Below are 18877 nucleotides of genomic sequence, written 5' to 3'. Positions count from 1 at the left end.
TCATAATAAAGAAAATGTAAGTCTATAACCTTACTTAACAATAAATTCTATTTTAATTTAAAAATTAGAATACTAATAAAATTATGCTAATGAGAAAATAAACATGGCATATAGAAATAGATAATACGAGAAAATTACATAGAATTTGAGAACAAGAATAAAATGAAATATAATAATAAAAAATAAAAAATAGACTTTTACAAATTTTTAGAATAATAAAAATTAAAATAAAAAGAAATTAAAATAATAGAAGTAAAAAAAATTAAAACAAAATAAAAATAAAAATAGAGATTAAAAAAAATGAAAAAGTAATCAGGTGGTAATTATACCATGTAATTACCAGCAATTCACAGTCTCTGCCTGTGAATTGTAGAGTGTAATTACCCCTGCCAATTACACCAATTACCCGCTAACCAAGTAATTACTTGTCCTTCCAAACAGGACAAGACATGTAATTACACCAATTACACCAAATCCAATTACCAGGGTGTCCTTCCAAACAGGCCCATATTAAAATTATGTGATTCCTAAAAATTTACCCATTTTAATATTATACTTTGAATTATCTGTTATGATTTCGAAAATGATTATGTTAAATTATTTGTTATTTTAAAATTTTATGGTAAAATTAATTATTTTTCTATCATTTTATTCTTTATGGTAATTATGTTTGAATACTACAAACATTTAATTATGACATGATGGCTAAGGGTGAACATGATATGATACTGAAATCCATGTAGTACAAGCCTAGTAGTTTAGGGAAAAGACAACGTTGGTTCAATTATTTTGATTTTTAAAAATACTATACCAGTATCATATCAAATTAATTCAATTTGAATCGGTATTTTAAAGTTTGTTTTTTTGTATTTTGTGGTACCATAAATTCATAATAATAATAATTTTTTACTTTGACTTAGAAATACTCATATAATAGAGAATTATGACTTAAGTTTTAAAAAAAAATGTTTCAATTATATCATACTAACATCTTACACATGTAGAAACAACTTTTTTTAAAAAAAAAATTCTTTTGTGAATCAACTACTCAAAAAGGACATATCAATCAAGATAGAGTAATAAAAATCCCAACATTTTAATAATTAGTTTTATACTAATACTATTTTATATATTTGCTAGTGTTATATAATAACATATAATATTCAATATTTTAGTATCTTTATAAATACTAGAACAAAATATTGAACATTGTATCAAATATAAAATAAAAGATAAAATGCATAACAAACATCATAATATCGAAATCGTGGTATCAAAAAAATTTCAATTTTAATATAGCAATTCAGTATCTATCGTATTATCAATTATGTCATCTTTAGTGATGACACATAAATAAAGTAAATATTTTAATGAAAAAAATTATATATTAAGACATAAATAAGGATAAAATAGTCAATCTTTCAAAATTAACATTTTATTTATAAATATTAAAAGAAAATCACGATAGATAATTTGAGAGAGTGAAATATTCCCTCGGTTCCTATTTAATGATCACCGTTTTAGATTTCAACTCCCTTAAAAAACTAGGTAAGTTTATTATTGTGCCCTTATTTAGTGTTCTCTTAAAGTCAAGTTTTCAATCAATGAACATAAATTAATTTATATTGATTACTTAATTTGACCAATGGACATAGATTATTTACTTAGTTGGTCAAATGTATATTTTCAAGGCTAATAACTTTTAAGGGTAAAATAGAAAGAAAAGTGTTATTTATACATTGATTTAGTAAGGACGAGATGTAAATAGAAATGGGTGGAACATTATTACTCTCTCTGTTCCTAATTACTTGTCAACTTTTGAATTGATACACCTATTAAGAAAACAATTAATGACATAGTGAGTTTACCATTTTACCCCTATTAATTATGAAGTGGATGATTCTACATTTTTCAAAGTAATTAATCATTTAATTGAGGATATAATAGGTAAAAAAGTTATCCTTTTGGGATTTGTCAAAATGGACAAGTAATTAGGGATAACTATAAAAGGAAAAGTAGACAAGGGAGTATTAAGGTTTTGAGATTCCAAAAGGACTAGAATATGTGTGATTCCATCATGATTCTCTAACCTCTTGTCTTTGAGGTTGGTGAGAATCTGATTGTCTCCAATTTCCCAGGAGGGGAACTACTTCTTTGTCTTTGAGGTTGCATTTTTCAATTGTCAAATTATGTAAAGTTTAATTAATATTTTAAATATATTTTTTTTCAGAAGAATCATAATGAACAGTATTTTGAATTTAAAAATATTTAGTTAATCTAATTTTAATTTCTCTTTATGAGATTTTACTGAATATGTTATTATTGTAAGTTAATCTAATCCAATAAGTTTTAAAAATTATTCATATTAAATTTCGAAAAATGAAACATAACAACTGATTTGGTTAGGAAAAAATAGTGTTTGATTAAAAAAAACATTATTAGACCACTTAAAAGCAATTACAAGTAATTTATCTATGATAAATGAAGATTTCTAATGAAAAACAGGTAAATAATTTGTTATAATTAGTAAAATTACAATGATTTTTTAGAAAACGACTAACCAACCTGTTATAAATTATCATGCAGGAGTAAGATAATATATATATATATGATTAGTGAGATTTATCAAACATTTAACTCAATTTATCAATTTCCAGCTCAAGCATTTGATAATATGATTTACTGAGATTAATTTTTTCATATGTAAGTAGCACATTGGTAAAAAGTTTTCAATAACATTCAATTTTTTTATCCCATGTCCTACTATTCCTCTCTTCTTAAAAATTTCTAATTTTATAAAGGTGGAGCCAAAGATATTAAAAAACTTAGTTCATCCTATTTGTTACTGCAGTTCCAAAAAATGATGGGTACTAAAAACATTCAAGGACATAAACCCTTATATTGATCACCATTTAAATATATATCTGCAAAATTAAAATGTGGCCTAAAACTAGACATGAATCTCTACCAAGATACAATTCCTCCCCATCTATTACCCTCCCTAAATAAATTTGTCTAGCTTCCATTGCTTCTTTGAACCTTGAGGCCGGAAGTTTTCAAGCCGCATATTAGAGCTTCTGCAAATCTCCGAAACTGCAGAATCACCTTGCTCGACCTTTATCATCTCCAATGTGCTCCCAAGAACTTCAGCAGCAAGACCTATTTCCACAAGGCGTCCTTCCTCTTCCCCGCCTTTGTATATCAAACTCCCTATTTCATTAAACGGTATCACATTTTCCAATATTACCTTCCCAAAGATGCGACCAAGAAATTCGGCTGCTCTAGGGGCATCATTTACTGCATCCTCCAAGCTAGTTAGAACATTTTCAAACCTGAAAGAGTAAACACAAACATAAAGTTGAACAGAGAATCCAAGTGCTTTAACGCATGAGCTTGCATTTTAATTTTTATAGCAAAGCACAACTCCATACCCTTTAATTAACTGATCTTGACTTATCGCCACATCTCGAGAAAGAGTTAGACCAATTATAAGCTTTGCCAAAAGATCCCTTTCCATATCCTTCCTCTCAAAGGAGTCAGTAACCCAAAGTGAGATCATTGATGGATAGAAGCTGGGTGAATTCAGGTCTTTCACACACAAAGCAACCTCTTTCTCATCTTTCGCACTGAAATGAAAAGGTTTTAAGTTAATTAATAATAAACTCAATTAAATCGCAATATACTGTACAAAAAAAAAATTGCATAGAAACAATGATGCTTCTACCGTTCACAACTAGGGTGCAAGGTGAATTCCACTTAGCTACTAGATGAAGTTTAAGATGACATATGTTAAAAGAACCTATGTTTATGTAATCTTCATTACTAGAAATTAGAAATTATAATTTCCTTGGTTACGATAGGAGACAGAAAAGTTGGATAATGGGGAGACACGCGTTCTCAAACAAACAGTGAGAAAATTCTCCTACTACACCATCCTCAGATAACAAAATAACAAAGTACCTTGTGCTTCAAACTTCCCAGGGAGGGCACACCAACCTATAATATGATCATCACGGGTTTTCTAAGCTATTACTGCAGATACTCTTGAGATATACTTGCAAGTTAATGTTCATCACTGAATTTCAAACTTAAACTTCGCTCCTTTTTGGTTGGAGAAAGGCTCTTTCATGGGCAGTGAGATCCCACAACAACAAAAAATGACTAGTAAATATAAACAACTTCTTTGGAAGAGGTATTATCAAGATCTATAATTGCCGAACCATATCATAAGCTTGTGCTTCCTTTACACACTCATGACGATACCGTGAATAGGTCAAGTCAGCCAAGTGTTGAACCAAAATCATCTTTGATATCAGAAGCAACTTTCTGAAAACAGTTCCAGAATGGTACTTATTTTGAAGTAGATAAACCAACAATTTTAAAATGATGTGTGCAGAGCACATAATCCATAGTTAGACCCATACAAATAAATGCAAGTAAATAATAACCAGTTCAGAAGTACCTGTAGAATTCCTTGATAGCAGCCATAGACATTTCCTGCAGACGTTCTTCTGGCAAAATCCTGTCAGGAGCCACATTTTGTGCGGAAGTTGGCCCTCCGCTTCTTACAAGTGGTGAAGGAGGACGAGATGTGTCAAATCCACGCTCCTTGTTCCCATAAGTCACGCTCCTTTCTGGTACACTTGATTGATCATGTTGACTGGATAATCGCTCAGGCATGTATTTGGGTGCAAGCTCCTCTCTTAAACCATAATGGGGGCGCTCTGACAAAGAACCATAGCCGCTTTGGGCATGTACCATCCTTCGAGAGTCTCCAAAACTTGACATATTATCAATACTTGGTCCTGCAGGTTGGCCCCTGGAAGACATTCCCTTTGCAAGACCACCTTGGGGTCCAAGTGTGATCGGATCATCACCAAGAGGCCTCTGGGTCAGGGGAAGTGATAATGTCCTATTCTCGAAAGAATGCCTCTCATCCGCCCGTACGTCCTGCATGCCATAGCCACGGACCTGTGGAGACATAGGACGGAAACCCCCCATCTGGGAGCCCGGAGAAGACAACATACTCCCTCCTCTGGGAGCAAAATCCATAGGTTGACCCCTTCTACTAGAACCTCCCAGACTAGGAGTACGAGCAAGCCTAGTAGCTTGTGCATGTCGTTCTTGGGCAGCATCCCTATGCACTTCCTCAATCTTCTTAGGCCCTTCAACTTTTCTCCTTTGCTGCCATTTGTTCTTTCTTAGATCAATTGAATCCTTCAACATGAACCTCACCCTAGAAGAAAGTTTCATGTTATTTGACAACTTCTCCAACCTATCAAAGTATGCATCCATATGTTCCTTTGCTTTGGCATGATCTATCATTTCCCCAATTGTACTCATCAACTTACACAAAGCTTCAACATTCTCCTCGTCAGGATTTTGATAGTCACCTAACAACTTCTTGATGCAATCATGCATAATTCTCTCTGTCAACATTCTCTTCTTATAAAGTTCACCAATCAGTTTTATATTGCCCAACATTCGTCTCCGGGCTTTGACTCTTTTCTCCTCCCTCTCCTCTGCTGACAGTTTTACCTCGCCTTCCTCGTTAGTCACATTGGCTTCTAGTTCTTCTCTTTCCCCTCTCTCAAACTCTTCCTGACATTTGTTTAGAAGTAACCTCTTAAAAGTGATTTTTTCACTGTCTACACTCAGATCAGGCAACTCAGCTGCTAGGTGTTGACAAAAGTTGGCATACATCTCACAAAAAGTTGGCTCCATCAAAGCTTTGTCAAATATCTGAGAAATTACACCATTGAGTGTGACATCATTGTCAATATTAACTTCTTTCACTTGCTGGAATAATTTGTCAAAGTTCTGGGGAGTCAGCTTATTTAAAATAGCTTTCAGCTGTCTCTGCTTGGCTTGTTCCTCGTCTGATACTTTACCTACTTCATACTTTATTTCAGCTTTGTGCATATTCTGTGTAGGTGTATGAGGAGACGGCATTAAACCCTTTTGGAAAGCAGTTCCACGCTGCCACCTGTCAGCATCAACTCCATTTCTCAGGCCTCCTCCCTGAGGTGGACCCATGGATTGCATTGGTCCAGATAGTATACCCCCAGTGGCAAACTGACCCATGGCATACTGACCCACAGCATACTGACTCATGGCATATTGAATGGGCATTGCAGCTCGCGGGTGCCGCAGAACACCAGAATTGCCTCCTGGGACAGGTCGGAATCCTATACCATTTCCCCCAAAGCCAATGTCTGGCTGAAAATCTCGACCAGGCATAGGAGGCCCAGGCGTCTTGTTCCACTTGTCTCCATCCCCAACGCCACTTCCGCGACGTTCACGATGTCCACTAGACGGCCTATCAGTACCTCTTCCTGGACTAGGGAATGGCTCACGCATAGCACTGGCATTGAAGTTTATTAGAATATCAGCAATATCAGGAGCAACATTAAAACCCTCAGGAATATCTATGCATTGCTCTGCAAATTTAAGTAAGAAATCTCTTGAATATTTTTTGGTAGTCACACCATCACCATCTTCACCATCAACTTCCTTTCTATGTTCTGGAGCAGCTTCTAGTTTAGGAGTAGATACATCTGCAGCATCCTCCCAATCATCTGGCTCCGCTTTAACCTCACCAACCTTCTTAGTTGATCTAAGATCTTCCTGAGGCACATTGGCAGATGGAGGCATAGAGTCATCTCTAGAAGTGAGTTCAATGGTTTCAATAGATTGACCAAGTTCATCCTTTTTCTCTGGACCTTTATACGCCATATAAAGATCAGAAGTCGCACCAGCAGCATCTGCCTTCTTATATAAATCTTTTTTCTTCTTTTTTCCTCTAGCCATAGCGACCTTAGGCACATTGGAATCCACCAAAGATTTCTCCTTAACACCAGATGACAACTTGGAAACTAAACCGGTGTTACTAGTTTCAGTATTTTCATCTTCACTCTTTGAAGTGGCCTCATCAGAATTCTTCAACAAATCAGAGGCGAACTCCTGACTTGCAACAACCGATTTTGTAACAGGAGCTTCTTCGGGGTCAGCAATATCTGATTCCTGATCATCTTGAGCCGATAGACCTATTGCTGATGTGCAAGCCTCAATATTAGTAGAATCTTGGTTAGAAGTGGATGATGTAAAGCTTTCATCAACCATGTTATCAACTCCAGTTGAACAAGCTACAGATTCATTCATGTCTTCCACTCCAATTTCTGGTCGACCATTCTCAATGTTGGCATATGCTGCTCTCTTTGGAGACCCCTCTTCTGTCAGGCCAGACACCTCAGTAGATTCTACCGGAAGAGATTCTGAAGGCGGCTTCGAGCTCTTATTCTCGTCCTGCTTGCCAGCCTCAGGCAATGCTACTTCATTTCTATCCCCAGTTTTAAGTACTGGTTTGCCCGCTTCCTGATTTCTGGAATCTAAAGGTTCAGACAAATCTTCCTTCCCACAATTTCCAGTGATATGACTTCTCAATTCAGCGGACTCTGACAGAGATAGACTTTCCATAGTGTTGACAGCAGTGCTCACTGAAGCAGCAGTACTGACCTCAACGGGTCTGGTTAGTGGATACTGGGGAGTCTGACTTGAAACTGAGGTAGATTTCCCAAGAGCCTGCAAAGAACTTCCAGTCATAAGTAGGACCGAGATAGTATAGTTGTGTGATTATTCAAGAAGCATGCACATAAATACCTTTTCTTGAACAGTCAACTGTCCTCTAGTTACTTGTTTTTTCTGTTGATCTTCAGTGGAGTCTGGGCCACCAAGTGTTTCACTAGCTGCATCTACACTACTATCTCTAATTAGAGATGTTGAAGACTCGATGGGAGCTTGAGAGGTCAATGACAATATGCCAGCTGCTGAGCTCTTCCCTGAGATAGAATCATCCCCTTTAGTAGATTGTATATTTTCTACAGGCCTTGAAGCAGATTTTGAGCCATCACCAGTCCTTGACTGAGTGGTGGAGCTTTGATGTGAAGTGTTTGTGTCTTTCTGAGAGTGAGCTGAATCTCCTCCATGTGGCTTTGAGAGCCTCACTGGATCTTTTCCAAAAGAAGAACTGACAGATGGTAACTGCTCTTTTCCTGAGTGTGTTCCGCCAGCAGCCGGTTTCACTGTCACCTAAAGTTGATTAGCATGAACAAGATACATTATGTTGTGAGCATGTACGAAAAATTTAATTGCAACTAAATAAAACTCTTAGGTACTGATTTCAGTGATAAGCATAAAGAGAATTGAGATAGAAAACTCCATGCAGGATTTGGCATCGACTAACCTGATTAAATGGCCTTGGTGGTTGAGAACTCTGAGTGTTACCGAGAGGAAGAGAACTTGGAGCTTGAAAGAAAACAGAATTGGAATTATAAGAGTTAGGATAATAGTTAGGATGACCGGGAGGAAATGATGCAATAGGCTGTGATTGAGGTGGCATATTAGGGTGTGACCTCGAACCATCAAGCCTCAATTCTTCATGAGTATCCGGGTGAGTTATCTTTACACTTTTACGTTGACCTAGGAACTTCCCAGCCTGCTGCGGAGAAAACTGTGACGGCATATTCATTCCCATGTTTCCCAATTGCTGAGGGAGCTGAGGCCCAATTCCTGATGAAAAATTCATGCCCTGCCCCTGATGCATCATCCCTTGAGACTGCATTGGGTGGGGTTGAAGACTTGAGACAAACATTGGCTGCTGCATAGGCGGATTGACAATCGGCAGATGCATCGGCATTGGTAATGATGTAGCAGACATGGAATGAGATGGAATTTGTGGTCCAGGACCACCAAATTGAACAGGAACTTGTGGTGGCTGGTGGAATGGGATTTGCATGTGCATTCCAGGCATGGGATGTGTAGAAGGCTTTTGTGTTTGGGTAACAGAAGGTGGAGCTAAAATTTGTACATCTCTTTTGGGCTTGCTGGCCACCCCATAAGCCTCACTATGATTAGATTGGTCGAGGGGTCCTGCATCCTTTCTTGGCATAGGCTGCTTGGAAGTGGATGGATTTGGCAATGAAGGAATAGCTCTTGAAGTGTCACTGCGAGCCTGCCAAATAAATGAAGGAATCAGAACCATAAGCTACTCTGGAGGCCAGGACTAGATTGCTCCATGGGCAAGAATAACATCATGATGTTCTAACAAATACAAAGAAGCTAAATTACAAGCTCGGTTTTTCAGATCAGGTATCACAAAATTCATAATCAGACACAAACGAAGAAGATGACAAAAACCTGGGCTCTCTTCTGCTCGTCCAGATTTGGTGGAGCTGAGCTTGTTCGCGCAGGTATCTATACACATTGTAAAAGCAAATACCTTCAATTATTAGGACAAAAGTTTTCAAATTAACCACACACAAGAGAACACCACTCATGGTGGAGTCTAGAAATACCTGCAGAACATTCATGACACCGGGACTTATGGATCCAAATTGAAGTGGAAATGACTTAGATGCATCTCCTGGATCTAGAAAATCAGAAAATAATATCATTCAATTGTTGGAACTACAACTATATACATAAGAAGTGCCAATATTCCTACACGACTAGTCGTAAACCCTCTCCCACCCCCACCACCCCACCCAAAAAAGAGAGTACAAGTAGATGTATAAAGACTTGAGAAGATACTCTTTGCAGGAGTGACAGGTGCAGACGGCTCAGAGGTTGGAGGGACGACATTAGAAGTTGGAGCTCTAGGTACTGCTCGAGTAACCTTTTGAGTCGAAGCATCAGTTGGCTTAACAGTAGCACTGGGAAGAGGTGCATGCGCAATAGCAACAGAAACATCTGATGCTCCTGCAACAAGATAAAGTGAACTACATCACTTGAGTTAAAGTAAAACAAAAGTACCACTAATACTTTATATTGCACCACATTATACAAAATGATTATCACAAACGGTAAGCTTTAAACCAATATAGCCCATCTCAGCCTTCAGAATAAATTAGTACTTCCCAAGCCTAATATGCATGCAAAAAGATTATTATGGTCAATTGACATACCATGCGATGGTTGTTGCTGATGAGCACCATTCAGATGAGAATCAAGGCCAGCACCCGCGCCACTTACCCTAGGTTGCCCTCCTTGAGCATTATAATACTTCTTGTTGAAACTAAAAGAGACAAACAACAATGGGTATCCAAGAATCACCAGTAAGTATAGAAAAACCCTAGTTTTTTTTTACAAAACGATCAATTTCACAAAATAACCCAGAAACAAGCAAAAACTCACCTTCTGTTAGAAGTCAAAGATGGATTGGAGGTTGAAGAAACAGGAGGAGGGGCGGCGCCTCCGCCACCGCCACCACTTCCTCTACCGCCGCGGTGCTGATAAAAGCTACCGGATCGGCCGGTTCTCTTGTACTGAGACGACTCGCGAGTGTCAGCCCTTGATTGATTGTGGGACATAAATTCAAACCCTAGAAAACAGCTTTGCTGCGTGTTTTTCAATCTCTATCCTACAATACAACAGATCCACCAATCAATCAATTAAGAAAAGTAAATAAAAATCAGAACTTTCATCATAAATCAACAATAAGAAACCCCAATAATCAAAATCAAAGAAACCTACTTCAATACAAACCCCAATAAACAACCCCAAACCCGATTCTCGTGTTTCTAACCCGACCCACCCACCCACTCAACAAACCCTAAAAACAGTAATACTCACAGTGTGTTACCTGACAAAAAAAGAAAAGTGTCGAAACTAGGGTTTCAATGACAGTGACGATTGGTGCAAACCATTACCACGGTGCAAACGAAAAGTGAGGAAGAGGAAGAGAAGGAGAATGAGAGGAAAATGGGAAAAAGGGTATGTGTGTTGTTGGTAAGGGGAAAATGTTTATGTTTTATTAGAGAGAGAAAAATTCATTTATGAGTAAATATTAAGGAAAACTATCTAACCCAAAAAGGTATATTAATACAAAACTTCTTTTTGTTAACAAAATTGAGAAAAAAAAACATTTACTCAACTGATTTAATTTTTTTCGTAAAATAGTCTCTCTATCTTCAAAGTACGTATAAAAATAGGTATGATATTATATTAAGCAATTGATTTAAATTTTTTCCTCAAAGATAACGGATAAGACCGAATATGATATTATACATATTAGGCAATTGATTTTAAAAAATTCGAAAATAATCTCTCTACCTTAAATATATGGATAAGAATGAGTATTACATTAAGTAAGTGATTTAATTTTTTTCGTAAATCGTCTCACTACCGTCAAAAATACGCATAAGAATGAGTATTACATCAAGTAAGTGATTTAGTTTTTTTCGTAAATTGTCTCTCTACCGTCAAAGATACGTATAAGAATGAGTACAATTTTATATTAAGTAATTGATTTGAATTTTTTCGAAAATAGTTTCGCTACCTTCAAAGATATGGATAATAATGCGTACAATACTATATTAAGCAATTGAGTTAAGTTTTATCGAAAATAGTCTTTCTACCTTCAAAGATACGGATAAGAATGAATACAATGTCATATTAAGCAATTGATTTAATTTTTTTTGAAAATAATCTTTCTACCTTCAAAGATTATGAATAAGAACACGTATAGTATTATATATATATCAAGCAAATTGATTTTAAAAAATCCAAAAATATTATTTCTACCTTCAGAGATACGGATAAGAATGAGCACAATATTATATTAAGTAATTCATTTAAATTTCTCCAGCAATAGTCTATGTACATTCAAAGATACAAATAAGAATGAGTACAAACTTACAATATTATATTGAGCAATTGATTTTAAAATTTTGGAAATTGTCTCTCTATCTTCAAAATTATAAGAATGGGTACACGCCATACTTTCAATATTCTATCATGTATAATTATATTTTATATGATATTATTTTATTGTTGGCTAGATATTACTTTCAGTGCACATTTTGTAAAAAGTGTGACACGTGTTACTATTAATAATAATCAGTCTAATGCATTGTTTATTTAAAAATTAGAATGAGAAAAATAACATAATATATAAACAGACACTCAATTGATCGTAACTGTCAAGTAAGTACTCCAATTTCAAGAATATATATTAGTAAACGCATCGGGTTGGTCTCAACTAGCAACCAAACATTATATTTTGTCTTTGTAATATCTTTGAATACTCAATAATGATATGACACATGAATTTTTAGTGGTATCTAAGTAATCGTTTTGTAAGTTGGAGTGTTCAACTGGCGGAACATAGACAAGTTATGATGCCTAAATGTGCATACTCAAAGTTAGAGTATTTAATTATCAATTGATGTCAAGTTTGAGTGTATATATTTATATATTAAGCCAAAAAAATGTAGAGAAGTAAAAATTAGAAAATTTTATTCTCTTATTTCATTTAATAAGCAACGATGAAATTAGGAAAATATTTATTACAGTAGATTTTATTTTTTTTCACACATGATTTATATTAAGTAGCTATTTTTTTCTTTCGAGAACAATCAATTTATTTTCGTAATGTAGAGGTAAGATTATGTACACGCCACCTTCTCAATATTTTAGTTATAAAATTATATTGAATATGTCATTATTTATTTATTATAGTAAAAATTATATAAAGCACGTAGTATAATAAGCAAATTACTTCTTGTCCCTACTCTATCATAAATTACGAATTTCCCTTTTTTTTGTGTTGCAGATACTTTAATATGCGACCGGATACTTTAATTAAGAAGCTGTAATTATCAAGTTAGTCTGTTAAAAAAGGGATTTTAACAGATTAGTGTTAATTAAGGGATTTAAAAATTAATTGCCACAATTCACGCATACGTTTATTGCATCTGCAAATCATTCAATCTTAAAACACTACTAACTAAAATTTCAAATTTCAAATTTTGAAATTTTTATTTCTTGTTTTACGAAAAGCTTTGGAAATTCCAACGCTTTTTTTGGTGAAGATTTGTAATGAATATTTTCATCTTATTAAGGCATTCAGGTATATGGGAAAGTGATGTTAGGTACGAGCAATACAAAATTGATGGCATCGTGGTAGGGGGAAATATTTCGTTCGTTAATCTCAAATAAGCAATTGCAGCAGAATTGAACGTTGATGAATTAAAAAAAAATATGGAGATCAGATACGTTGTAGAAGGTAATTCATGTCCATTGTGTATTCGGAATGATATGGGGGTGAAATTGTACATAGAAGTGAAGAAACATGAGGTAGAATTTAGTATATATCCACTATGCATTGATACATCGGATAGAAGTGATGAAGATATACATAATTTTGATGCAACAACATGTGCAATTGTGTGTGTTGAAGGTGGAAAAAGGGACACAAAGGCTCTAAGCATTGTTGAATCGAAAATTTGTGATTCTTATTACATACCAGAAATGGAGGTGGAAAATTATATATATCAGATACAAATGTTTCTAATGTGGAAGTGAAGCAATTGTATAAGGATAAGGCAACTCTAATGGTTGTTATGAAAAATATAAAATTTAAGCATAGCTTCAATTTTAGAGCTAAGAGATCTGATAGCAAAAGGTATGTGATACTTCAATCTTATAAAATTCTTGATTTTTTAAGATTTATTTGATATCATGTTGATCATGATACATAAATAACGTGTGTATGGTGCAATTGTAGTTGTTAGGTATCATAAGGGATTAGTTGTTACAATAGAAGAACATGTACTTTCTTCCCAAAAGATTCTTAATGGTTACTATTATATGAGTCGTCATTGAACTGTGTGCAGATTACAATTTAACTAAAAGTCTTTGTAATAATGTATGTTGTACTAGTATTTTATTTATAATATTATGAATTGATACATTAAATCTGATGAAATAACAATTGTATATCATATAATTGCAGCTACGTATTAGTATGTCATTCAGATGCTTGTTGTTGGAAATTGAAGGCGTTCGTTAGGAAAAATATGGACATATTCAAAGTGAGATACTTCAATAGTGAACATACATGTCTATTGAGGGATAGGGTATTAAGTAAGGTACAAGTTACTGTTGGGTTTCTTAGTGGTGTGACAGCTCCAAAGTTAGTGAATCATAAAAGAAAACATACTCCAAACGATATAATTGAGGATGTTAGGGCACTATATGGAGTTGAAATTTCTTACCAACAAGCATGGCGTGCAAAAGAACATGCATTGGAGATGATTAGGGGTAAATCTGCAAACGAAAGATGCCAAAATACATATTTATGTTGAACATTGTGTATCCAAATTCATATATATGTATGCACAAGTCGGAAAAAAATGAGTTTATGTATCTCTTCATATCATTAAGGCCAATGATGAGAGGGTTTGAGTTTTGTAGGCATGTTGTTGTTGTTGATGCTTCACATCTTAGCGGATCTTATCGAGGGACATTTGTATTGGCAAGTACACTCGATGGGGCATGTATGACATGTTGTTTATTAATTTGATTTTTCAAGATAGTAATATAACATCATGGAACAATCATATATAAAGAATCGTAATGATATATGTTTCAATCTGAAGGTTGTATATTGCCGTTAGCTTATGGAATTGTAGACACGAAAAATGATTGTTCATGGACATGGTTCTTCCAACACTTTAAAAATGTATTTGGTGATAGAGAACAAATGTGTGTTGTATCAGATCGAAATGAAAGCATATTGAAGAGTGTAAATATTGTTTATCCAAATGTTCCTCATTTCGCATGCATATGGTACCTCTGGAAAAATGTGTGTACATACTACAAGAGAAGCAGAACCATACTAAGTGATATTTTTTATTTGATGACAAAGGCTTATCGAAAAGATGATTTTGAAAAATTAATGGCTAAAGTAGAAAAAATAGATGGCAGAGTTAAGAAGTATCTTCAAGATGCTGGGTATGAAAGGTGGGCTAGATCTCATGCAACTGTTAACAAGGGGAGGATGATGACTTCAAACATAGCGGAATGTATCAATGGTTGCCTTGTTGATGCACGATAACTACCTATTATAGACTTTCTGGAAGAAATTAGAATTTTATGTGGTACTTGGAATTGCAAAAATCGAGAAATAGTATCTTATACAAAGGAAACATTAGGGAGAAGATTTGAAGAAATATTGATTATAAACGCGTCCAAATGTGTGAAAATGAAGGTACATATTTGATATTATCAATTTTTATGTTTCTCGTTATATTGTTAAGTATACCACTTACAAATTCGTTTGATGTATATGTAATTTTTAAACATTTGCAGGTAGTTGCATCTTCTGAATATATCTTTGCAGTGTATGAAGGTGCGATAAGATACATTGTATGTCTTGAGAGAAAAACTTGTTCATGTGGTAGATTTCAACATGACAAGATACCTTGTGCGCATGCAATGGTTGTTTTGATGAAGAAGAATATTAAAGATGTACATCCATACTGCTCTGATTACTATAAACATGATGCATTAACAAACACGTATGCACTACCAATAGAACCAATGCCAGATAAAAGTGATTAGATAGCTCCAGAATATGTTTTGGAAGAAGTCGTCTTGCCACCAAGATACAAAAAAATGCCTGGAAGGCCAAGAAAAAAGAGGAAGAAAAATCCAGATGAAAAGATTACCACAAACACGAACTGTTGTGGACAATGTGGACAGGAAGGTTACAATAGAAGAACATGTACTTTCTTCCCAAAAGATTCTTAATGGTTACTATTTTATGATGCAATAAATGAATAATGTTATGTTTTGGCAACATTATGTGATTGTCAATTTATTATAAAAATTAGATTGGTATACTATGTGTTTCTTATAATTTTTACATCGATTAATAGTGCCAAATAGTTATAATAGAGAACGTTTAAAAAAGGTATCATTTGAATCAGTTATATATCATATACATAATATATTCTTCTAAATTTTGTATCTACTAATAATAGAGTATCAAAAGTTGTATTTTTTACCAATATTATACATCATATACATAAAATTTCGATATTTATGGATGAAATTTGAATTTTCATGCACAAAATAGTTTTCTGAAAATTAAGTATAAGATATTTAAAAAGTTAGATTGATTTTAGTATAAAGTTTGTATATGATACTTGATATCTTTGAAACTTTGTCATGAAATGATAAAACTGTATCAATTTGAAATGTTTTAGGCTCTTATGTATCATATACCTAATATTTATATAAGTAAAAAATATTTAGTATCATCTTATAAAATATAAATTGTACAGTGTTGTGTGAACAATAAAATTATGTCATTTTAAGATACTTTAATTTTTGTATCATATACTTAATATGAGTGATGAAATTTTGTATCGGATTCACAATAGTAAAATCTGCATTGACATGTATAATACTTATAATATAGAAAAATTAATAAGGTATTAAAATGCAGTGAAAACTAATTTAGAAGCGACATAAAAAGTGTGAAAATAAAAACTCTTCAAAAATAGAATAATTAATTACTTAGAAATATAATGTAGACCTGGAGAGGAATACTACAAAACACTTAATGTATTTTCAAAACAGTAAAACTTCACATCTTTACGGTAAGTCAGTCAATAAACAACTACTCTACATTAAATAATTCATTATTTGCCAATAGAATGGAAGCAGCCTTTAGCCTTATAGGATCATCATTCTCGCTGACGTATCCAGCATTGGCCTTGTCGGTACCATATTTCCATAACAATGTTGCATATCTTGAGCGAAGATATTCACTTTGAAAAGGAATCGATAGGACCTTGATTTCATTGCTTAGAAATTCAGCAAAAGCAGCCACATATGTTCCGCAGTCGCTGTAAACATAAAGAAGATACATTATAAATTGAATGAAATGTGTAAATAAAGCTGGGTGGATTAAATACTGACAGGCTATCACTATTTTGTTGCATAATGCCTCGAGCAAATTCCACTTCAAACGGATGTTGTGGACCCATCAATTCACCAATTTTGTTGTCTTTGTATGCATCCAATGTTGCCCAATCAATTTTGCCGGTTTTATCAAAGAATCCACTATCATGAACACTACTAAAAAACTGCTAAAAAATGACGGACATTGTCGCTCCAAAAAAAGCGACGGACTAAGAGATGTCGTCCGTGGCTTTTTAATTAAAATAATTATTTTTAAAATTATTTTACAAAAAGCGACGGACTGCATCTCTTAGTCCGTCGCTTTTTTTACGGATTTTTGCGCTTAATATATATAGAGACGTCGTCAGTCGCTTTTTATTAAAAATAATTATTTATAAATTAAAAAATAACCACGTTGTCCGTCGTTTTAATTTATTTTATCCGTTGCTTTTTTAAAAAAAATAAAATTTTCAGAAAAGCGACGGACAGTGTCCTTTTATCCGTCGCTTTTCTGGGATTTTCAAAAAATAAATTTCCAGAAAAGCGACGGACTGCATCACCCTTTAGAAATTAAAAAAAATAAAAATTAAAATAAAGCGACACAGTCCGTCGCTTTTTTTAAAAAAGATAAAAAAAATAGTAAAAAAGCGACTCAGACCGTCGCTAAAAGAGACACAGTCCGTCGCTTTTTTAAAAACGACGTTGTCCGTCACTTTTTAGCGACACAATCCATCACTTTTTGAAAAGCGTCAAGCTAAAAAATGACGAAAGTGACTGCGTCGCTTTTTCGTCGATTTTGACCAAAAAAGCTATGCAGTCCGTCGTTTTTTGACAATTTTTTAGTAGTGGAAGGTAGTTAGGCAGGATGATAGACAATTGTTTTATCTCATCAGGTTGACTTTTGTTCCTTGTTCCCAAATTTGACTCATAAACTCGGATTAACCGATCCCTTAAAATAACCACAACCAACACCCAATGAAACTCTTTGTCACAGTTGATCGGAATATATACCGCATCTACTAGATGCCATGGTAAAGCAGTAGGGACAGAAAAATCATTGATGACGTCTTTGATGGACCTTTCATACACAGATACAACATCAGCTCGGGCAATGTGTTGCTGTGTACTGAGAGTATCATCCGCAAGACTGTAATAGTACCTTTTGTACGCATTTTTTTTATATAGGTATTGAACAAGCAATTGCATGTAGTGTATATGTATTGATCCATGCTTCTTAGTTTTGACTTCTTGCGTAGATAGTAAAATATTACATCTATGTGCTGCAAAATTAAAGAAATAAAGAACACAATACATAAAACAACAATATATGATAAAAATTTTATGATAAAAATTTGATACGCTCAAATTACACCTCCTTACAGAAGTATAAGTGATCGTTATCAAGTAAAGAACCCAACTTGTAAGTTGTGATCGATCCCACGAGGAAAATGGTTTAGACTTTACTTTAACCAACAATTATATTCAATTAGTCAAATTATTTCCAGAAACAGGTAATTAAAAGGGGGGTTGTGCTTGTGTGAAACAAATAGTAAGAACTTAATAAGTAATCAGTAATCGAACTCAACTTTGGTTCTTATTAAGATAAGAGAAATAACTAGGGCATACGTGTTCCCCACAATCTCATAACGCAGTAATCCTAGTAACAACAATCTTTTTCTAGTGTATTACATGCAAAGTGATAAGTTAGGTATCTCTAAATCTTTGGTCCGGCATCTAGAGAATTTCACCCCGCACCTTGGTTCGGCTACGTGTGTATAATTTACTAACCCTTACCTTTACCTCATATTAGACATCATAATTGATGTTTGGCTTAGTTATTACTTCGCACCAATCGACACTAGCCTATTAGATAGTATCACACTAAATCTATGTTGATAATTCTTTTCTTGTTGATTACCTCCTTGGTCCGGCAAGTAGCAACAAGGCGAGTTCTAACGTTGGCCACCGTTAAAAAAACTTCTAAACGAAAGAATTATCAATACATGCAACACATTATTCAAGAATTGTTTATTTACTATTCATATTTTGTTAATCGCTCATGGTTCCCACAACCCTAGTTGTGGATTTAGTTACTCATATTGGCAAAAACACAATTCATAATTGTTGA

General features: G+C 34.2%; 1 protein-coding gene and 1 pseudogene across 1 annotated transcript; one reads left to right on the top strand and one right to left on the bottom strand.

The window, feature by feature from the left end:
- Positions 1 to 2879: 2879 nt before the first annotated feature.
- Positions 2880 to 10828, bottom strand: LOC125853547 (eukaryotic translation initiation factor 4G). Its single transcript, XM_049533261.1, has 11 exons — positions 10640 to 10828; positions 10192 to 10417; positions 9963 to 10072; positions 9589 to 9756; positions 9354 to 9427; positions 9196 to 9252; positions 8243 to 9010; positions 7660 to 8088; positions 4463 to 7581; positions 3432 to 3626; positions 2880 to 3332 (listed from the first exon to the last, which is right to left on the bottom strand). Exons 2-11 carry the CDS (start codon positions 10365 to 10367, stop codon positions 3002 to 3004), a joined length of 5427 nt encoding a protein of 1808 aa, XP_049389218.1. The 5' UTR covers positions 10368 to 10417; positions 10640 to 10828; the 3' UTR covers positions 2880 to 3001.
- A 3870-nt stretch (positions 10829 to 14698) lies between these two features.
- Positions 14699 to 15591, top strand: LOC125853909 (uncharacterized; annotated as a pseudogene).
- Positions 15592 to 18877: the final 3286 nt, after the last annotated feature.

This window comes from Solanum stenotomum, chromosome 1 (assembly GCF_019186545.1).
Source record: "Solanum stenotomum isolate F172 chromosome 1, ASM1918654v1, whole genome shotgun sequence".
NCBI classification, from domain to species: Eukaryota; Viridiplantae; Streptophyta; class Magnoliopsida; order Solanales; family Solanaceae; genus Solanum; species Solanum stenotomum.
This window is presented reverse-complemented; position numbering and strand designations above follow the sequence as displayed.

Coding starts and splice junctions, on each gene's coding strand:
- LOC125853547 (XM_049533261.1), bottom strand. CDS start 10,367: ATGTCCCACAATCAATCAAGGGCTGACACTCGCGAGTCGTCTCAGTAC. Junction 10,073..10,191: donor TCTTTGACTTCTAACAGAAG/GTGAGTTTTTGC, acceptor TGTCTCTTTTAG/TTTCAACAAGAAGTATTATA. Junction 9,253..9,353: donor GTGTCATGAATGTTCTGCAG/GTATTTCTAGAC, acceptor CAATGTGTATAG/ATACCTGCGCGAACAAGCTC.